At 42.3% G+C, this 19397-nt stretch overlaps 1 protein-coding gene across 1 annotated transcript in view; it reads left to right on the top strand.

Annotated features, from left to right (window-relative positions):
- Window positions 1–19397, top strand: part of HECW1 (HECT, C2 and WW domain containing E3 ubiquitin protein ligase 1) — a 310169-nt gene that overhangs the window by 244167 nt on the left and 46605 nt on the right. The window contains exons 20-21 of the mRNA XM_056112411.1: window positions 16679–16784; window positions 17753–17849. Coding sequence (XP_055968386.1) covers window positions 16679–16784; window positions 17753–17849 — 203 coding nt within the window. The remainder of the gene's footprint in view (window positions 1–16678; window positions 16785–17752; window positions 17850–19397) is intronic.

The following is a 19397-nucleotide window of genomic DNA, read 5'->3' as shown; positions in this document are numbered from 1 at the left end:
AAATAGAATTTATGTTTTCCCGTTTTCCTATAGCATCCAAATGTAATTAGAGACTAAATAGATGAATGGGAAGAGATATGGGACTCTAAATACTGAGCCCTGTATCTCTACCTGTAAGCAAATCATTGCAAGACAAATATTATGCTTGGTTTTGGCACAAAGTATGTTTATGCTATAATTAGCAATATAAATTAACACTAATAGTGAGGGAGAACAGAAATATTTTTTCAATTTCATCTTTTTGATAATTAAGAAATATTTCAATCACTGTGAATTCTACAGTTACAAAGTTACTCATGATTAAGTTTCAGGTGTACAATGTTCCAACACCAATTTCTTCCAGTGTCCCTAGTTTCCCTTCTATCTTCCAATCTGTCTTTAGAACAGGTACTTCCCCCTTCATCATTGTCCTAGTGAAGAAAATACTTTTACTACTTCTACCACCTTATTTTAGTCAAATTATAAAATCTTCATAGGAGGAAATTTCTACAGTGGCACACACAAGAAAGACTCAATAAAATTTTTGAGTGATACATGTGTAAACTCACACAAGATAGAGGGCACGGCACCCACAGCGGCGGTGGCTCTGTCTCTCCCGCCGCCCGCGTTCAGTAGTCTCACCCTTCTCCCACCCCGGAGAGGTCGATGGTGATGGTCAGGCAGAGGAAGGAACGAGGGCCAGGCTGGTAGGTATTAGTCGTAGTTTATTCTGATTCTCTCCTCATCTGTCTCTCTATCTCTGCCCCCATTCTTCCTCCCCCAGCTACTTCATTCTCCTTCTCCATTCCCCTTCATCCTCCTTCTCTGGAGTCTGGGTTCTGAACCTCTCTGAACTCTCTTCTTCCTTCTGCCCCAGCCCACTCCTACAGTACAGTTAAATCCTCTCTCCATGAGGAATTGGGGGAACAAATACATAGGTGTGGTCACAATCAATAGGGGTGGAGATCAACAGGGGTAGAAATCTTAGCCTCAAGGAAGACTGCTCCTAGGACAGATCCTTCCTCAGCAGGAGGACCCAACCTAGAGCAGAATCCCATGAGCGTGCCTCTCCTCTCCTTGTCCGACAAGCATATAAAAATATAATATAAATCATTTTGTATGGATACAGTAAGAAATATCTTAAACTTATAGAATTGCTCTCCTAGGGCCATCTCGATCTCAGACTACGGTGCTCAGGCCAGATAGTCTTTCCCACCCCTAGCAGGATCCTAGTCTTGTCGTTACCTTGGATCATGACAGCATTTGTCCATGATCAAACTCTTAACTTATAGTTAAGAATCGTGGCACTTTGGCCTGGCCCATTTCGCTGCCAGGGTAGCTCACCGCTTGCCCTGGGTCCATTCAGTCCCTCGTCGGGACCCTGCTTTTGGGGTGTTAGGAACTAAGGGCAACTGAGGCTTAAGTCGAGAAAGATGCCCGGGAGTGAATAATATTCAAGGCCAATCAAATCCTAAGTTACAAAGCATAATGTTAACGGTCTTTCTGTATCTATACAAAAGGATATTACTTTAAAGTAAACTGTTCATAAGGCATAAGGAGAGGAGAAAGGCAATATTTCACTCATACATATAAAATCATAGATTTCTGGGAAACTGATCTTACAAATTAACAAAGTCTGATTAAGGGGAAAGCTGATTAACTGGGTGGGAAGGAGAGCATAGGGAAGACTGTTTACATGTTTACATGTAAACACAATGGAAGTGGAAGTGCCTCTGGAGCACTGTGGTGGGTGTAACCAGATTGATGGGTGTAACCAGATTGATGGGTGTAACCAGATAAAACCTAAGCTTCTTGAAGGACAGAGCAATGTTACCCAACAATACAGAGCAGCAGTGTGAACAAACTACCTTAGGAACCAAAGTATCTTACAAATGGCCAACAGACATAGGAAAAAAGTGCTCATTGTCATCATAATGAGAGAAATGCAAATCAAACAACAGTGAGATACCACCCCATACCTGAGATAATGATGCATTTAAAATAAATCCAGAGGGGGTCTATAGTGCCACCAGCAGGTCAATCTGTACCTGTGAGGAGAGTGCATGAGCAGCCTGATGGTGACTTCAGACTTCCAGATACCCCAAAATTGCTGCTATGCCTTTGACCAGACCCCAAAAACTTGTAGAAAAGTTTACCAAGAAAGTAAACGGCCAAAAGTTAGGTATGTGGGAGATACACCCACAAACCACCTCGGGCTCATCTATCTAATTGGAGACATGGCCTCTCTGGTTCCTGATCAAACAGCTTAATGGCCATGATCCCAGAGATTCAGAAACAAACCTCGAAACCCAATGGCTTTGGGCAGAAATGTGTCCGGTTCCTGCAGTAGGTTACCAGCGCTGGGCCAACCCAGGTGGGAATAGGTTTCGTGTCTTAACCTGTTCTCCCTGGCAGCCCTATGGCCGCCATCCTCCAGAGACCACTGGACAGTCAGGTTTGGGCCTGCAGTGATGAGACACCCGGGGCCTCGCAGGATGGGGGTGGAGCCAGCCCTTTCCTCCCCATCCCAACGAGACTCTGAGTTGCCGCCCACGAACAGCCTCTCTGACTCCTGATCAAGGTGTTTAACAGCCATGATCCGAGAGACTCAGAAACAAATCTTGGAACCCAGTGGCTTTTGGCAGAAATGCATCCAGACACTGCAGTAGGTTACTGTCGCCGGACCACCCCCGGGGGAAAGGGTGTTGTCCCTCTGCCTGCTCCCCCTAGGTGGCTTGGTGGCCGCCATCCTCCAGAGGCCACTGGACAGTCAGGTTTGGGCCCTCAGTGACGAGACACGTGGGGCTTCACAGGATGGGGGTGGAGCTGGCCCTTTTCTTCTCGTCCCAACAAGACTCCGAGTCGCCACCCATGAACGGCCTTTCTGGCTCCTGATCAAGCTGCTTAACAACCGTGATCTCAGAGACTCAGAAACAAATCTTGAAACCCAGCAGGTTTTGGCAGAAATCCCTCCAGATTTAAGTGTTAAAATTTTGGAATTTCAAAATCGTGCAGCCACTACTGCAGCCACGCAACATCATATGTTATTCTTAACCAGCAATAGAAAAACAAATTGTTTACTGTTGCCTTTTCAGCAGATCTGAGTGTTGGGGTAAAGTCCCAAATAATAGTGGTGGGTCTGGTGTCAAAATATTGAATGTTATCAAAGTAGATAGAGAATAATGTGGAAACCATCTGCCCCACAGGTAGGGGGAGGGGGAGGGATGGGAGTATACTGGGGTTTTTGGTGGTGGAGAATGGGCACTGGTGAAGGTACAGGTGTTTCATTGTATGACTGAGACTTAAACCCGAAAGCTTTGTAACTGCTCTCATGGTGATTCAATAAATAAAATTATAAAAAATGAAAAAAAATTAAAAATAAAATCTGGAAAAAGCCACGGTTGAAGGGATTGTGGTGAGAAAGGAACCCTCGGGGCCGGAGAGATAGTACAACAGAAAGGGTATTTGCCTTGCACACATCCAACCCCAGGTCCAATCCCCAGCATACTGTATGGTTCCCCAAGCACTTTCAGGAGTAATTCCTAGAGCAGAACCAGGAGTAATCCCTGAACATTTGCAGGTGTAACCCAAAAAGAAAAAAAATAAAGGAACCCTCATCTACTGGTGGCAGGAAGACTGTCTACTTCGACCTCTCTGGAAAACAATATGAAGATCTCTCCAAAAATATAAAAAAAATAGAACTCCCATATGATCTAGCAATATTATTATTTGCATCTGTCCTCCAAACACAAAAACATTAATTCTAAATGATATACACACAATTAAGCTCATTGCTGCACTTAGTACAATAGCCAAGGTACAGAAATAACCCAGATGCCAAGATATATATGAATATATCAAAAAGTTGTAGTAAATATACACAATGACATATTATGCAACTGTAAGGAAGAACAAAGCAGCAATATGGGCGGAACTAGAGTTCCATGATGGATCTTCACTCATGCTGAGTGGCCAGTCAAACTGAAAGGAGATGATACAGAATGATCTCTTTCATATGTGGAACTTTAAAATATACAGTGAATGGCACTGGGAAATGCACACTGGTGGAGGGATAGATCTTGGAATACTGTATGACTGAAATCCAATCACAAATAGTTTTGTAAGGGTCTATCTCACAGTGATTCAATAAAAAAGTTAAAAAAAAAAGATGTACAATGAAGTAGCAACAGAGATCCAAAGGCAGTAATGGAGGAACTGACCCACACAATTGAATTAGAGTTGATAGGGAGGGCAGCTGGTTACCTTCAGGGAGGAAGACAGGTACACTTGTGATGGGTGTGGTGTTGGAATTGTGCCCATGAGGAACCACTATTAATAGTATTGTAAACCAAATAAATAATTGGGAGCATTTAGGGCTATACCCAGTCGTGACAGGGCTTATTTCTAGCTCTGCATTAGGTATTACTCCTGGAAGTGCTCACGGGACCAAATGGGGAACCAGGTACCAAATCTGGGTTGACAACATGCAAGGCCAGTACCCTACCCACTACACTATCTCTTAGACCGCGTTCATATTTTTTTAGATTTTTTATTAAAGAGCCAAGATTTACAAACTTATTGTTTGTTGTGTCTTAGGCATACAATAATTTAACTTCCCTCCACAAGTATTCCCAGATTCCTAATGTTTACAGAAAAAACAGGTCTTGAGACTCCAACAAACCTAGACAGACTTGTGGTTGCCAACTTGCTGATAGAGAATTGGAAAGGCAGGTCCAGCCAATTAGCACAGCATGCTCTGCAACCATGCCTCTATTTCACTTTTATCCTCATTAAACAAATGCATATCATTTTATATACTCCCTAATTTCATAATTTAGATGCCAATGGCATACATAGTATATGGGCAGCCTTTACTCATTTGCAGCTTTAGTGCCATCTCAATCATACTACTCATGCTCAACCCACTATACATATTCCTCTCAGTTGATGCACTCTTTAAGGGATATGTACCCAATATCACTCTCCATTAAGAATATCTGCCCTTAAACTGTCTGCCATAGAGGCACGGGGAGAGGGGATAGATACTGGGGACATTGGTGGTAGAAAATGTACACTGGTGGAGGGATGGATGTTCGATCATTGTGTGACTGAAACTCAAACATGAAAGTTTTGTCAGTGTTGCTCACGGTGATTCAAATAATAGCACTGTAGCACTATCCTCCCATTGTTCATCGATTAGCTCGAGCGGGCACCAGTAACATCTCCATTGTGAGACTTGTTGTTACTGTTTTTGGCATATCGAATATGCCATGGGGAACTTGCCAGGCTCTGCTGTGAGGGTGGGATATTCTCAGTAGCTTGCTGGACTTTCCAAGAGGGATGGAGGAATCGAACCCAGGTCAGCTGTGTGCAAGGCAAACGCCCTACAGTTGTGCTATCGCTCCAAAAAGAAAAACTGAGCAAAAAAAAAAAAAGTCTGCCTTTATGCCTCAGTTGTGCACTAGATCTTTAATAAAACAAATATCATTACTATTATATACACTTTCTTGTTCTGAATTCTTTCTAACTGATCAGTGGTCAGTTTTTTTTCCAAATGATCATATGCTTGAGATTCTGAGATTTTACTCAGACTTTTGGATGTGGTTTGCCGTTTGTTACCAGGGAACACCAGGGAACAGACTCAAAGAGGCCATAGAGATCTGGGAGTCAGTGCCTGCTTGGTGCAGACATTAAACCTGCCAATCCCACAAGGTTGACATCAGGCCACACTTAAATCCATTAAATCCCAACTCAGGCTGGGAATTAATCCCTGACACTATATTTCTTGTGTAAACTCAAAAAAGATGGCATCAGCGGTCTGTCTCTCTCACCGCCAGCATTGGGTAGTCTCACACCGGTCCCCCCACCCCAGGGAGGTCGATGGCGATGGGCAGGCTAAGGAAGGAACGAGGGCCAGGCTGGTTGGTCTTAGTTGCAGTTTATTCCAATCCCATCTCCATTCTCCTCTGATTCTCCTCCTGCCTTTTCCTCCCCCATGCTACTTCATTCTCCTCCTCGATCCCCCTTCATTCTTCTTCTCGATCCCCCTTCATTCTTCTTCTCGCTCTGGAATTTGGATCCCCTTTCTCCTCCTTCTGGAGGCTGGATCCAGATCCCCCAGTCCACTCTTACAGTTAGTTAAACCCCATGAGGGGTTGGGATTTACACATAGATATTGATCACAATCAATAGGGGTAAAGTTCTTTCCCTCAGGGAAAGCTGCTTCTAGGACAGATACTCCCTCAGCAGGACAACCCATCCTAGAACGGAATCCCTTGGGTGTGTTTCTCCTCTCCTTGTCCAACAAACATATAAGCATTCATAATACAAATCATTTTGTATGGATACAGTAAGAAATACCTTAAGCTTATAGAATTGCTCTCCTAAGACCATCTCAATCTCAGACTACTATGCTCAGACCAGATAGTCTTTCTTATCTCTAGCAGTGTCCTAGTCTCATCATTACTTTTGGATTATGGCAGCATTTGTCTATGATCACGCTCTTAACTTATAGTTAAGAATCGTGGCACTTTGGCCTGGCCCATTTCCATGCCAGGGTAGCTCACTACTTGCCCTGGGTCCATTCAGTCCCTCATTGGGACCCTGCTTTGGGGGTGTTAGGAACCAAGGGCAACTGAGGCTTAAGTCGAAAGCAGATGCCCAGGAGTGAATAATATTCAGAGACAAATCCTAAGTTACAAAGCATAATATTAACGGTCTTCCTGTATCTATATAAAAAGGACATTGCTTTAAAGTAAAGTATTCAAAAGACATAAGGAGAGGAGAAAGGCAATATTAACTTACAATACAATTTTAGTGCTCTAGAAGGATCTGACCTTACAAATTAACAGAGTCTGATTAGGGGGAAAGGCTGATTAACTGGTTGGGGAAGAGAGCATAGAGAAGTGGTTACAGATAAACGAAGGAATGGGAGTGACTTGGGAGCACTGTGATGGGTGTAATCTGATAAACCTAAGCTACTTGTGGAGAAAGGGAGAAAGGACAAAGCAATGTCATCCTACAATTTCTGTGGAGTTATGGGGTACTTAGAACAAGATGAGATCCCACCTTTAAAAAGGTGTGAAAGTGACAACTACCTGGAGATCTTTGTTCTTTGCTGAAGGAAAGAATTCAGTGAGGAGACAATCTTAGGTTACGATCTGAGGTTGAAAACTGCACTCACCTTATATGACTAGGAAAAGGGACTCGGGAAAGGCACTCTCCTGTACCTCTGTTCTTTGTCAGAGAAAGATTTTAAGGACAATTTACTAAAGAAATAATACATGCCCGAGACCTGGATGCAGACACTTTTTTTTTTAAACTTTTTAATTGAATCACCGTGAGATGGACTCTTACAAAACTGTTCATGATTATATTTCAGTGATGTAGTATTCCAACACATTTCCCAGCCCCAGTATCCCCAGGTTCCCTCTCATCTCCCCATACCCACACCCCCTGCCTGCCTCTATGGCAGGTGCTTTTCTTCTCTGCAGACACTCTTAAAGTCACGTGCTGTTTGGGGGATAAGGAGAGACTAAGGGGCTGGACATGATGTGTATGGTTAGATGATGCTAAATTTGTGCATGTGTATGAAGGCTATATTCATGTTCATACACCGTGTTATGACTAGCTTCTAATTATGAAGCTACAGGATGTATAAGTTAATATCATTTTGTACTCAATGAGGAGAAAAGTTAGTCTCAGCTATGTACTGAGCATGTTCCACCAAATGGTTTTTCTAAGTCCTGTCAACTGGAAGTTGATAATCACCAGGTTATCTAGGTTGGTTGGAGTCTTGAGGCCCTTTTGTTCTTCAGGCATATGAGGTAGGTTTTTTTGTTGTTTCTTGTAGTAATTTTCCCACACTACCTCACCTGTAACACGAGGAATGGCCCAGAGTCTTGCAGGAAGAGAAAATGATATCACTTTAAACGCTGAAGCAGTAGCTGAATCTGTCAAGCCTGTGTTCCCGCTTGAATACTATCTTTCTGTATCTCTTTGCTTGCTTTTTCAAGCTCAACTCTCTATCCTCTCTTCCTTTCCCCTCACATCTAAGGAAATTGTGTTTAATTAAAAGGTATCTTGCTGTACTTAAAAAATTAAGAAAAGCAGTTCAGTGGCAAAGCACTTGGCTCTAAATTAAACACTCAGAATTGCGAAGGTAAAAGTAATATAGGAACATAGTAGTTTTCAGCCATTTTTACAGTGAGTTTCTTTGATTACAAAGGTCATTTATTGGTTTTAAGAACACAGAGAGGTCTTTATTCCAGAAGGTTGCCTTTGAGTGAAGGTAACATCTGTTTGCTCACAGTTATTTAAAGTTGCCACTTTACTCTTGATTTTTTGTAAGCTTTGCTTAAACACAATATTGTTGGAATATTGTAAACTTTTCATTTAAACATTTTGTATGAAATAATTCAGAAATGTAAGGATCTTAGTGTTGATTCAATTTTTACCCAATCTCAGAATCTTCTCCATTCCTTCCTGAAATTGTTCCCTATGAATTTCTAGTCAGTAGTTTATATCTTTAATTTAACTCTCTCATTCTCCAGTCTAGTATGCAGGCAGTCTTCTCTTTTGCCTTTGTAGATATTTCCCTGAATCAAGAGTTCCACACACCCCATGCCCTCCCCTTTGCTTTCCTCCATCTTGCTCTTATTTAGTTGGGAGGATATTCATCAATCAACCACATACCTTCAGGAAATCTAGTTTTAATTTGGTATCTGAAGTTTTTTACCCCAGCTGTTTTGTCAGTGAACTGATAGTCTTAGAATTATATGCCATTTTCCCCAAAAGCTATCTGTAACACGAATTTCCTATCAAATCAGGAACAGAGGTGATCTTAGCTCTGTTGCAAAGCCTCATTCATTTCAGAACAACCTGACAACACTAGGAATGTGACAGCAAGCAACACCTGAGTTCTGTGCCTGGCCAAGCCTTCTCGAGGTCTGTTACTGTATGTACTGCTTCCCCAATTTCTACCTGTAACTCATAACTTAGATCATCTTTAATTTACAATCTTAGAAGCATCATAAATTAACATAAAGAACAGTTAAAATATACTGAGATTAATTGACATAATTCCTACGGGAAGATTCATGTAATTTCAGTAGTGGAAAGATTTTACATATTTTCTAATTATTGGGAAAAAAAGATAGGGGAACTTGATATTTCTATTAGAATAGGCAATCAACTAAAACCTTTCATCGCTTTGCAGGGTAGTTGTTTAATTGAAACTGGAATGTGTTGTTGCAGGATTATTTGATTCTAAGTCTTGGTATCTGATTCTTCTATCAAACTGAGTTGAGTGCTAATGACAAAATAAAAAGTTTCAAAGAAGGTTTGAATCAAGCTAGTGTCTTGTCCCTCGAGTAGGATTGAGCAAGGAGAATGATCAGAGAAGGGAAATGATACATCTTCTCTTCATTCCTACTACTTTCAAAAAGCAGTTCTTACTGTCTGTAAGACTACCACATGCTATGCAAAGGCAGCACATGTCTGAATTAAAGAATTTTCTGTGTGAAGTGTGGAAGTACCCAAAAGAAATCCAAAAATCTTACCTTTAATTACGATACTTTGTTTGAAGGTAACACCCAGTGGTGTTCAGGAGTTACTTCCAGCTCTATGCTCACGGATAATTCCTGGCAGGGCTCTGAGGACCATATGAGATGCCAGGTGTTGAATTGAGGTCAGAAAATCAAGGCAAGGCAAGCACCCTACGCACTGTATTATTGTTCCAGCCCAGGAAACATTTTAAAAGCTTTTGGTGGGGGGGGGGGGGGAGAGAGACAGACAGACAGACAGACAGACAGTGGTCTTCTCCAGTGTGCAGGGGGAGCCCCAGTGCCACATCCCAGCAGTAGGATATGATAGATCGTGTGTAAACTCACACAAAGTGGGGGGCACGGCACTCACACAGCGGCGGTGGCTCTATCTTTCCCGCCGCCCACTTTCGGTAGTCTCACCCTTCTCCCACCCCAGAGAGGTCGATGGCGATGGTCAGGCGGAGGAAGGAACGAGGGCCAGGCTGGTAGGTATTAGTCGTAGTTTATTCTGATTCTCTCCTCATCTGTCTCTGCTCCCTCTCTCCTTCTCTCTCTGTGCCCCATTCTTCCTCCCCCAGCTACTTCATTCTCCTTCTCCATCCCCCTTCATCCTCCTCTCTCTTCTGATCCTCTCTGAACTCTCTTCTTCCTTCTGCCCCTAGCCCACTCCTACAGTCTAGTTAAATCCTCTCTCCATGAGGAATTGGGGAAACAATTACACATAGGTGCAGTCACAATCAATAGGGGTAGAGATCAACAGGGGTAGAAATCTTAGCCTCAGGGAAGACCGCTCCTAGGACAGATCCTTCCTCAGCAGGAGGACCCACCCTAGAGCATAATCCCATGAGCATGCCTCTCCTCTCCTTGTCCGACAAGAATACAAGAATATAATATAAATCATTTTGTATGGATACAGTAAGAAATATCTTAAACTTATAGAATTGCTCTCCTAGGGCCATCTCGATCTCAGACTACGGTGCTCAGGCCAGATAGTCTTCCCCACCCCTAGCAGGATCCTAGTCTTGTCGTTACCTTTGGATCATTACAGCATTTGTCTATGATCAAACTCTTAACTTATAGTTAAGAATCGTGGCACTTTGGCCTGGCCCATTTCGCTGCCAGGGTAGCTCACCGCTTGCCCTGGGTCCATTCAGTCCCTCGTCGGGACCCTGCTTTTGGGGTGTTAGGAACTAAGGGCAACTGAGGCTTAAGTCGAGAAAGCAGATACCCGGGAGTGAATAATATTCAAGGCCAGTCAAATCCTAAATTACAAAGCATAATGTTAACGGTCTTTCTGTATCTATACAAAAAGGATATTACTTTAAAGTAAACTGTTCATAAGGCATAAGGAGAGGAGAAAGGCAATATTTCACTCATACATATAAAATCATAGATTTCTGGGAAACTGATCTTACAAATTAACAAAGTCTGATTAAGGGGAAAGCTGATTAACTGGGTGGGAAGGAGAGCATAGGGAAGATTGTTTACAGATAAACACAATGGAAGTGGAAGTGCTTCAGGAGCACTGTGATGGGTGTAACCAGATTGATGGGTGTAACCAGACAAAACCTAAGCTTCTTGTAGAGGGACAAAGCAATGTTACCCAACAAGATCGCTGACCTCAACTGGGCAGACAGAGGGACAAAGACGAGTAAATGAAGAAAGAGAAGTCGATTGGGATGTGCTCATAGGTGGACCCTGGTGAGGCTGGAGTTGAGCTGCACCCTGGGGGAATTTAAGTGGGATTTTAAGTTGTCTTGTATCGTAGACCTCCACTACCCAGCCGCCACCACGCTCCAGGATGCAATCCGGACCACACAGCTGCAAAGCAGCTGCACAACACATCGTAAGACACTTAATACCCATCTCAGGATTGCCGCACTATATTTGATAGGGTTCAAATATGGTTTGAACCATGGGAACACCTGCAATGGCGATTAGAGGCCACCCTAAAATCCTCTATACCTCTCAGACAGCCTGGCAAGCAACCGAGAGTATCTCACCCACATGGCAGAGCCTGACCACCTATCTGTGGCGTATTCAATATACCAAAACCAGTAAATACAATGGGTCTCATTCCACTGACCCTGAAAGAGCCACCAATACGGCAGCATTAAGAAAGATGAGGAAGGAGAGGCTGATAAAATCTCAAGGCTGAACTAGGCTGCCAAAACGAAGAAAGACAAAAATGACTGTCTGTAATTTCAATGCACATACGCTAGCATCAGATGCATCCATAGAGGACCTGATGGTACAAGCGCAAAAGATCAAGTACAACATCATTGGTCTGACCGAGACAAGAAGGCATCAATCACATCATGCTGTTTTCGATACTGGAAAAGAACTGTTCCTCAGAACATGCGACAAAAGAGGCATCGGTGGTGTCGGTGTCCTTGTCAACATGAAGTTGGCTATAAGCATTGATTCATTCGAATACCTAACAATCCGAATCGGATGATTACACTAGAATAGATGTGGCTCACTGCCAGCAGTTCCTATGTTCATTGTCTATGCACCAAGATCCAATTATGATGAAGGAGAAATTGAGAAGTTCTACATGGATCTGGAGTTCTATAAAGAAGACCACACCTTCTACAAGATCATTGTCGGTGATTTTAATGCCAAGATAGGACCGAGAAGATCAGCCGAAGAACTCCACATCGGGACCCATGGCCTATAATGGAACGAACAGGGTGAGAGACTGTCTGAGTTCATCATGTCGACCAAGACCATCCATGGTAACTCACAGTTCCATGAGGCTGAATGTAAACGTTGGACTTGGGAGTCTCCTGATGGATGGTTCCACAATGAAGTTGACCACTTCATATTCAATTGATGGTTTTGCCTGACTGATGTCGCTGTTGTCCCAAAATTCGAAATGGAATTGGACCACCATCTCATTCATGCAAAATTCTACTTCACGGAGCAGGGAGAAAGGGCTGTAAAGTTTAAGAAGAGAACTCCCAGAACAACCACAAACTGGGAGCTCTTTGGCACTAATGCTGCAACATGGGAAGATGCCATTGTTGACAACATTGAAGAGGAATACAATTGACTGGTTCAGCACCTCCATGACTGTGCGAGAAACGCCAAGAGAGAGAGATAGCCACAAAAAAAAAAAAGGCCTGTCTTCAAAAGCTCTTGAGCTTATTTGCCAATGTGGCTTGGCGCAAGCCTCAGGCAACCACAAGTGAACGTCCAAACTCACAAAGAAGTGCAGAGAAGCGATAAAGGAAGACCTCAAAGAGGGAAGAGCAGCAGTGCTGGCAGATACTGCAGAAGCCTGGAAAAGCATTTGCAACGCACGCCTGTCCTTTGCCAACTACAAGACCAAGATGACTGCCCTTCGATGCCTTGATGGATCTATCACATCTTCCAGAAGGGGAATGGAGAAGATTATCCACGACTTCTACTCGTATCTCATCGATAGCTACATCTACCTGCCCACACACTAAATTCCACAGGATGGATATGTCGTTCCCAACCCGTTCTCCCTTCTGAAATCCAACACGCCATTTCGTCGGTAAAGAAACGAACAGCATCAGGGCCAGACAAGGTTAGACCCGAACACCTGAAGAATCTGCCATCAGTACTCATCAATACCCTGTCTCGGCTCTTCACACGCTACCTGTCTGAATGCAAGTATCCATCCCAATGGAAAACCAGCAGGACTGTATTTCTGTACAAGAAGGGAGACATCCACGACATTGGAAACTATCACCCAATCTGCCTATTGTCTGTCATCTACAAGCTGTTCACTCGAGTCATCCTTAAAAGGATTGGCAGAACACTGGATGAAGTACAACCATGTGAGCAAGCCGGGTTCCAAAAAGGATTCAGCACCATTGACCATATCTACACAATAACCAAGCTCATTGAGGTTTCTCGGGAGTTCAAGATGGCACTCTGTCTAACATTCATTGATTTAAAGAAGGCCTTTGATTCTGTTGAGATGGAAGCAATCATCGAAACCCTAGCCAAACAGGGCGTTCAGACTCAATACATCAGGATCCTCCATGAGCTGTATTACAGATTCACTACCAGGATCTCACCATTCTACAAAGAAGTGATCATCCATGTCAGGAGAGGGGTTCAGCAGGGCGATACCATTTCATCGAAACTCTTCAGTTCCACCCTCGAGAACATCATGTGATGACTGGAATGGGAAGGAATGGGAGTGAAAATAGATGGTCGGCAACTACACCACCTCCGCTTTGCTGATGACATCATTCTAATAACACCAAACATTAGCCAGGTGGCACAAATGCTGGCCATCTTCGACCATGAGTGTGGAAAGGTCAGACTACAGCTGAATCTCATGAAGACAATGTTTATGAGAAATGGTCTCATTCCTGACGTTCCATTCGCTCTCAACAAAATGAACATTTCCGAATGCAACTGCTATGTGTACATAGGTCGAGAATTCAACATGACGAATGACCTGGCACCTGATTTGCGCAGGAGGAAGAGAGTGGCTTGGAACGCCTTCAAGCGTGTCGAAGAAATTGCTAAGAGGATGAAGAACCTCTGGGTCCGGGCACATCTCTTCAATTTCACTGTTCTTTCTGCATTAACATATTCCTCATAGACCTGGACCCTATGAAAACAGGATGAGAACACTATTCGGGTTTCTCAAAGAGGAATTGAAAGAGCTATGCTTGGAGTATCACGCTTCACTCAAATGAGAGAAAGAATCCAGAGTTCCGACCTCCATCGACGGTCAAGAATCAGGGACGCTGTCTTGTTTGCCAAGGTGTTGAAAATCAGATGGGCTGGACATGTAATAAGGTTTGGAGACGACCACTGGACTAGAGCCGTTACCGACTGGATTCCATGGGACGTCAAAAGATCGCATGGCCACCCACCTGCGAGATGGTCACACTTATTTGTCAAGACCCTAAACGATCGGTTTGAGCCTCTCTGTGTTCCTAGAACAATAGACGCCATTGGGCTAAACTAGCATGCAACAGGGACAAATGGAGACGTTACTGGCACCCACTCGAGCAAATCAATGAGTAACGGGAAGTCAAGTGATCAAGTGTATGGGAAAGGAACAGAGTCCAGTGGAACTGGTGTGCTTGTTCTGGCCTTCTGTTATCTGTAGGGGATGGATGTGAGGAACCTTGAAATGAAATGTGCTGGCTTCCTGTCATCAGACAGGTCATAAGTCCTGTCTTCTGCGCTGGGGGCAGGATGATCTTTGATTCCATCTCATCAACGGGTCACCATTTTGTCCCTTGCGGTACCATTTGGTCCCCAGCAAATCTTCCAGTATGAAAGTTCACATCTCAAGAGGAGAGATGTATTGACAGACGTGCTCAGGCACCACATGCGCTTGCAGCAACGCATGGGCACAGGCAGCACATGAACATGGCAGCACATGGGCTCTAGCAACACATGCACGTGCTTCCTTGTCCAAGATGACTCTTATAGGGTTTTCCCCAAGCTGTCCCACCTGGGCCTTTTTACCTAGGTAAAAGTCTGTTGCTAGGATGCTTGCCAAGGGGTAAAGTTGGGAGTAGTTGATGGTCTTCTTTGAAATTCCTTTCCTGGGGCCTTTGTTGGGGGAGTGGAGTTCAGCCTTGTCTGGGTCTGTGCTGGCTTTAGATAAAGATCTTATCAGGCCTTATTTCCTGTAACTGTAATTTTTAAAAAATTGAATAAAAAATATACAACTTGGAAGGGATTTAAGGTTTATTGTGCCATGAGCATATTTGTTTTAAGTGGTTAAAACAAAGTTTTAAAAGCAAGTAGCAATTTAAAAAATGCTTCTGGCACAGGGCCAACAATAGAAAAGAATAAAGTGTTGCAATACCTGGATAATACACCCATTTTAGGGAAGTGAAGCTTTTAAGAACTTACTGTTGACTGTCCATTCTTCACAGAGTCACAACTCCACACTTCAACAACATACTGGCAGTTCCTAAGAAAACTGCATTTTAAATAAATGTAATCCAGATGCTCCCTCTTTTGTCCAACCCTATCTAAGCTTAGATGTACAGAAGAGCTTATATCTATTCAGACATAGAAAGCCTCATGCAACTTAAAATATGCAGTCCACCTTGTAGTCTCCTCAATTGTCTAGTGTTGGTTGGACCTAAAATTTCTAGGTAGTAGCACAGGACATTCACCTTTCCTGAGTTCTGCATGAATGAGTTCTGTACTGGTTTCAATTTTCTTCCCTTGTTTTTTAGTGCTTTAGTATCGTCACCAATGTTCTTAAAAATTCATAAAAAAGCTAATGCATTTATTTATTTTATGAAGAGTGGACAAATTTCACCAATAAAATGAACATATTAAGATATGTTAGCAGTATAGAAAGAGAAAACAAGTAATTTTTAATCAAGTATTAGCTAGAATTCTGGTTCCATTTCTTTTATTTAGATGTTGGAAAAATATTTTTCTCTAAACCTCAGATCCCTTTTTTAATACTGGTGTTAATGTCTTAAAGAATTTTATGAGATAATTGGTTGCTGTGTATACAAAGATTCCACAGAGAATGGAATATTAGACAACAACAAATAATGGCCATGTGTGTATAATACTATTTAAAAGTACAAGGTTAAGGATCTTAGAGATAGTACAGGTGTTAAGGTGCTTTTGTTGCATACAGTCAACCCTGATTTGATCCCTAACACTCTATATGGTCCCTGAGAACCATCAGGAGTGATTCCAGAGCACAAAGTCAATAACAATTCCTGAGCACTTCTGGGTGTGTATCAGCCCATGCCCCCAATCCCACAAAAGTGTAAGTCTATTTGACATTCGGTTTTGAAGTTCAGTATTAACTTTGGAAATGAGGGTAATAAGTCTCCCTCTACTAGTACAATTTACCTTCAGTTTGCTTACAGCTCTTTAGTGAACTTACAAAGGGACTCCTTTCTTAATTTATCCAGTATGTTAATTTATCCAGTAGGTTAATCATCCATGATACTTGCCACAATCATTTTTTAAAAACCCTTTCTTCTTTCTCATTCTATTAAAAATATCACTTATTTTCTACCACTCTGAGTAATGTAACTTTATTGATTTTTAGGGGATTTTAACTTAGGCCTTGTCTTAACAAAAAATTGGTATTTTAAAAATTTAGTGTAGAAAGGGCATCTGAAATTGTTGAGATATTTTCAGTGATGATAATTTTATTTTGAAATTAGGCTTCAGAAGTCTCTAGACACAGAGGAACCTCTTTGTTGGCTAGACCAGGACACAGTTTGGTAGCTGCTATCCGAAGCCAGCATCAACATGAATTGTTGCCACTGGGTATGTACCGTATTTTTTAACACCTGGGTACCCAACTTAGCTTTGCTTTTATCTTCATGGATATCATGGATTCTGTGCTTTATTTCCTTTTTCATTACTGCCCTATCATTTACTCCCACCCTATCCTTCCCCTTTGTTACTTGTCCTCTCAGTTCCCTTCTATTTATTCTAGAGATTCATTCCTTTTAGTTTTTCTTCCATTGAGTGATTTGTTAGCTAATTCCAGGAGCATATAAATGAGGAAATGAATCTCTTAATGAGGTACACTTTTTATTTTAGACATATCTGTGGAAGTCTGCACAGTTTCTTTTCCATGGCATTTGTATCATGGTAAATGAAATGATAGTGTCTAAACATATTTGGAGAGTTCCATGGTCAGATGTTTAGATAAGATACATTAGAACTTTAAAAATATATCCAAACAGAGGTGGGAGAGATAAGGCAGGCAGAGCTTTTGTCTTGTACACTGCTGACCTGAATTCGATCCTTGGCATCTCATATAGAAACCCCAACCCACCAGGAATAATTCTTGAGTCAGAGCCAGGAGTAACTCGTGAGCAGTGCTGGATGGGGCGCACACACACACACACACACAAATATTCCCAAACATATATATAAACTTAAAATTGTTATAGGAGCCAGAGGAATAGTACAACAGGTAGTATAGCTTTATCCTTGTACGTGTCCAGCTTGGGTTTGATTCCCGGCATCCCATATGGTCTCCCAAGCACCACCAGGAGTTATCCCTGAGCACAAAGCCAGGAATAACCTCAGAGCACTGCCTGGTGTCGTCCCAAAATAAATATTTGCCAAAATACTGTGGCAAAATAACCAAACATAGAAGGAAGGGAATTGAACTCCACTTATGGAAGAACTGTCTAATTCTTCACCCATTTGTATAGTGATGAATTTTCCAGTCTTTATTATCTCTTCTGTAGATTAAACAGTTTTGAACTTTTTTCTTTCAGCATATAATGACAAGATTGTGGCATTTCTGCGCCAGCCAAACATATTTGAAATGCTGCAAGAGCGTCAGCCAAGCTTGGCAAGGAATCATACACTCAGGTAGGAGCTCATCTCTCATCCTGTTAATTCTGGTGCCTCAAGTAGAAATAATATCTCTGAGAAGAGAGAGAAGAAAGTAATAATGACATTCATCCGTGCGATTGAATGATCACTTTAGTACTCAAAGTCACAAATTCAGGGGGTTTTAATGCTCATAGAAATAGCACAATAAAAGATGGCAGATAGTTTATTTGTTCATTATATTTTTAAAATTTATTGTTTTATAAGTAGAAATATTTACTGTTTTATTATTTTAAAATTTTCTTTAATTGAAAGAACTGTGATTTACAAAGTGTTTGATACTTGGGTTTTAGGCACACAGTATTCTGATACCAGTCCCACCACCGGTGTTCCCTGCTCCTTCCTTCATCCCCCACCCCACCCCGCCATCTTGAACGTAGTTGCAATTTAGATCTCATCTTTTCAGTGTTGTTGGGTCTGTTATTTGGATACATATGCATATCAGTCTACCACGTTACCAATATTACCAAGGCCCCTGACTCCTGTTCCCTCGTTACTTCCCTTTCTCTTCTTCCTCCTCCATTTGACTTCTTTCCTTTTCTCTCCTTCTCCTCTCCTTAAGGTTAAGGCTGATCTAGGCCTCCTCCCTTTACTACTTTAAATTTCTTCATCCAGTTTTTCTGGGTACCACAGATAAGTAAGATCATCTTGTGTTTGTATTCCTTCTACCTTACTTTACTCAGCATGCTTTTTTCCAGTTCCAACAAGCTAACTGTATTTCTTTTTTAAAATTTTTTCTTTCTTTTTAATCAATCACCGTGAAGTTACAAAGTTATTCATGATTTGGGGGTATGGTGCCACCAGCAGGTCACTCTGTACCTGTGAGGAAAGTGCATCAGCAGTCTGATGGCACCTTCAGACTTCCAGATACGAGACACGTGGGGCCTCATGGGATGGGGTTGGAGCCGGCCCTTTCCTCCCCACCCCAACAAGACCCCAAGTCACCTCCCACGAACAGCCTCCCTGGCTCCTGATCAAGCTGCTTAACGGCCATGATCCCAGAGACCCAGGAACAAATCTTGGAACCCAGCAGGTTTTGGCAGAAATCCCTCCTGATTTAATTGTTAAAATTTGGAATTCCAAAATCGTGTGGCCACTACTGCGGCCACACAATATCATATGTCATTCATAACCAGCAATAGAAAACAAATTTTCTACTGTTGCCTTTTCAGAAGATCTGAGTGTTGGTGCAAAATCCCAAATAATAATGGTGGGTCTGGTGTCAAAATATTGAATGTAATCAAAGTAGAGAGAGAGAGTAATGTGGAAATCATCTGCCCCACAGGTAGGGGGAGGGTGTGCAATGGGGGTTATACTGGGGTTTTTGTGGTGGAAAATGGAAAATGGGCACTGGTGAATGGACGGGTGTTTCAATGTATGGCCGAGACTTAAACCCGAAAATTTGTAACTGCTCTTATGGGGACTCAATAAATAAAATTATATTAAAGGGAAAAAAAAAGTAAAGTGGAGTTCATGCCCAGTTCAATCAGCCTAATCAGTGGGCTGAATAAATAGCAATACTCCTAC

Source organism: Sorex fumeus, unplaced genomic scaffold (genome assembly GCF_029834395.1).
Source record: "Sorex fumeus unplaced genomic scaffold, SorFum_2.1 ptg000002l, whole genome shotgun sequence".
Classification (NCBI taxonomy): domain Eukaryota; kingdom Metazoa; phylum Chordata; class Mammalia; order Eulipotyphla; family Soricidae; genus Sorex; species Sorex fumeus.
The sequence above is the reverse complement of the archived record's forward strand: the minus strand, read 5'-3'. Positions and strand labels throughout refer to the sequence as shown.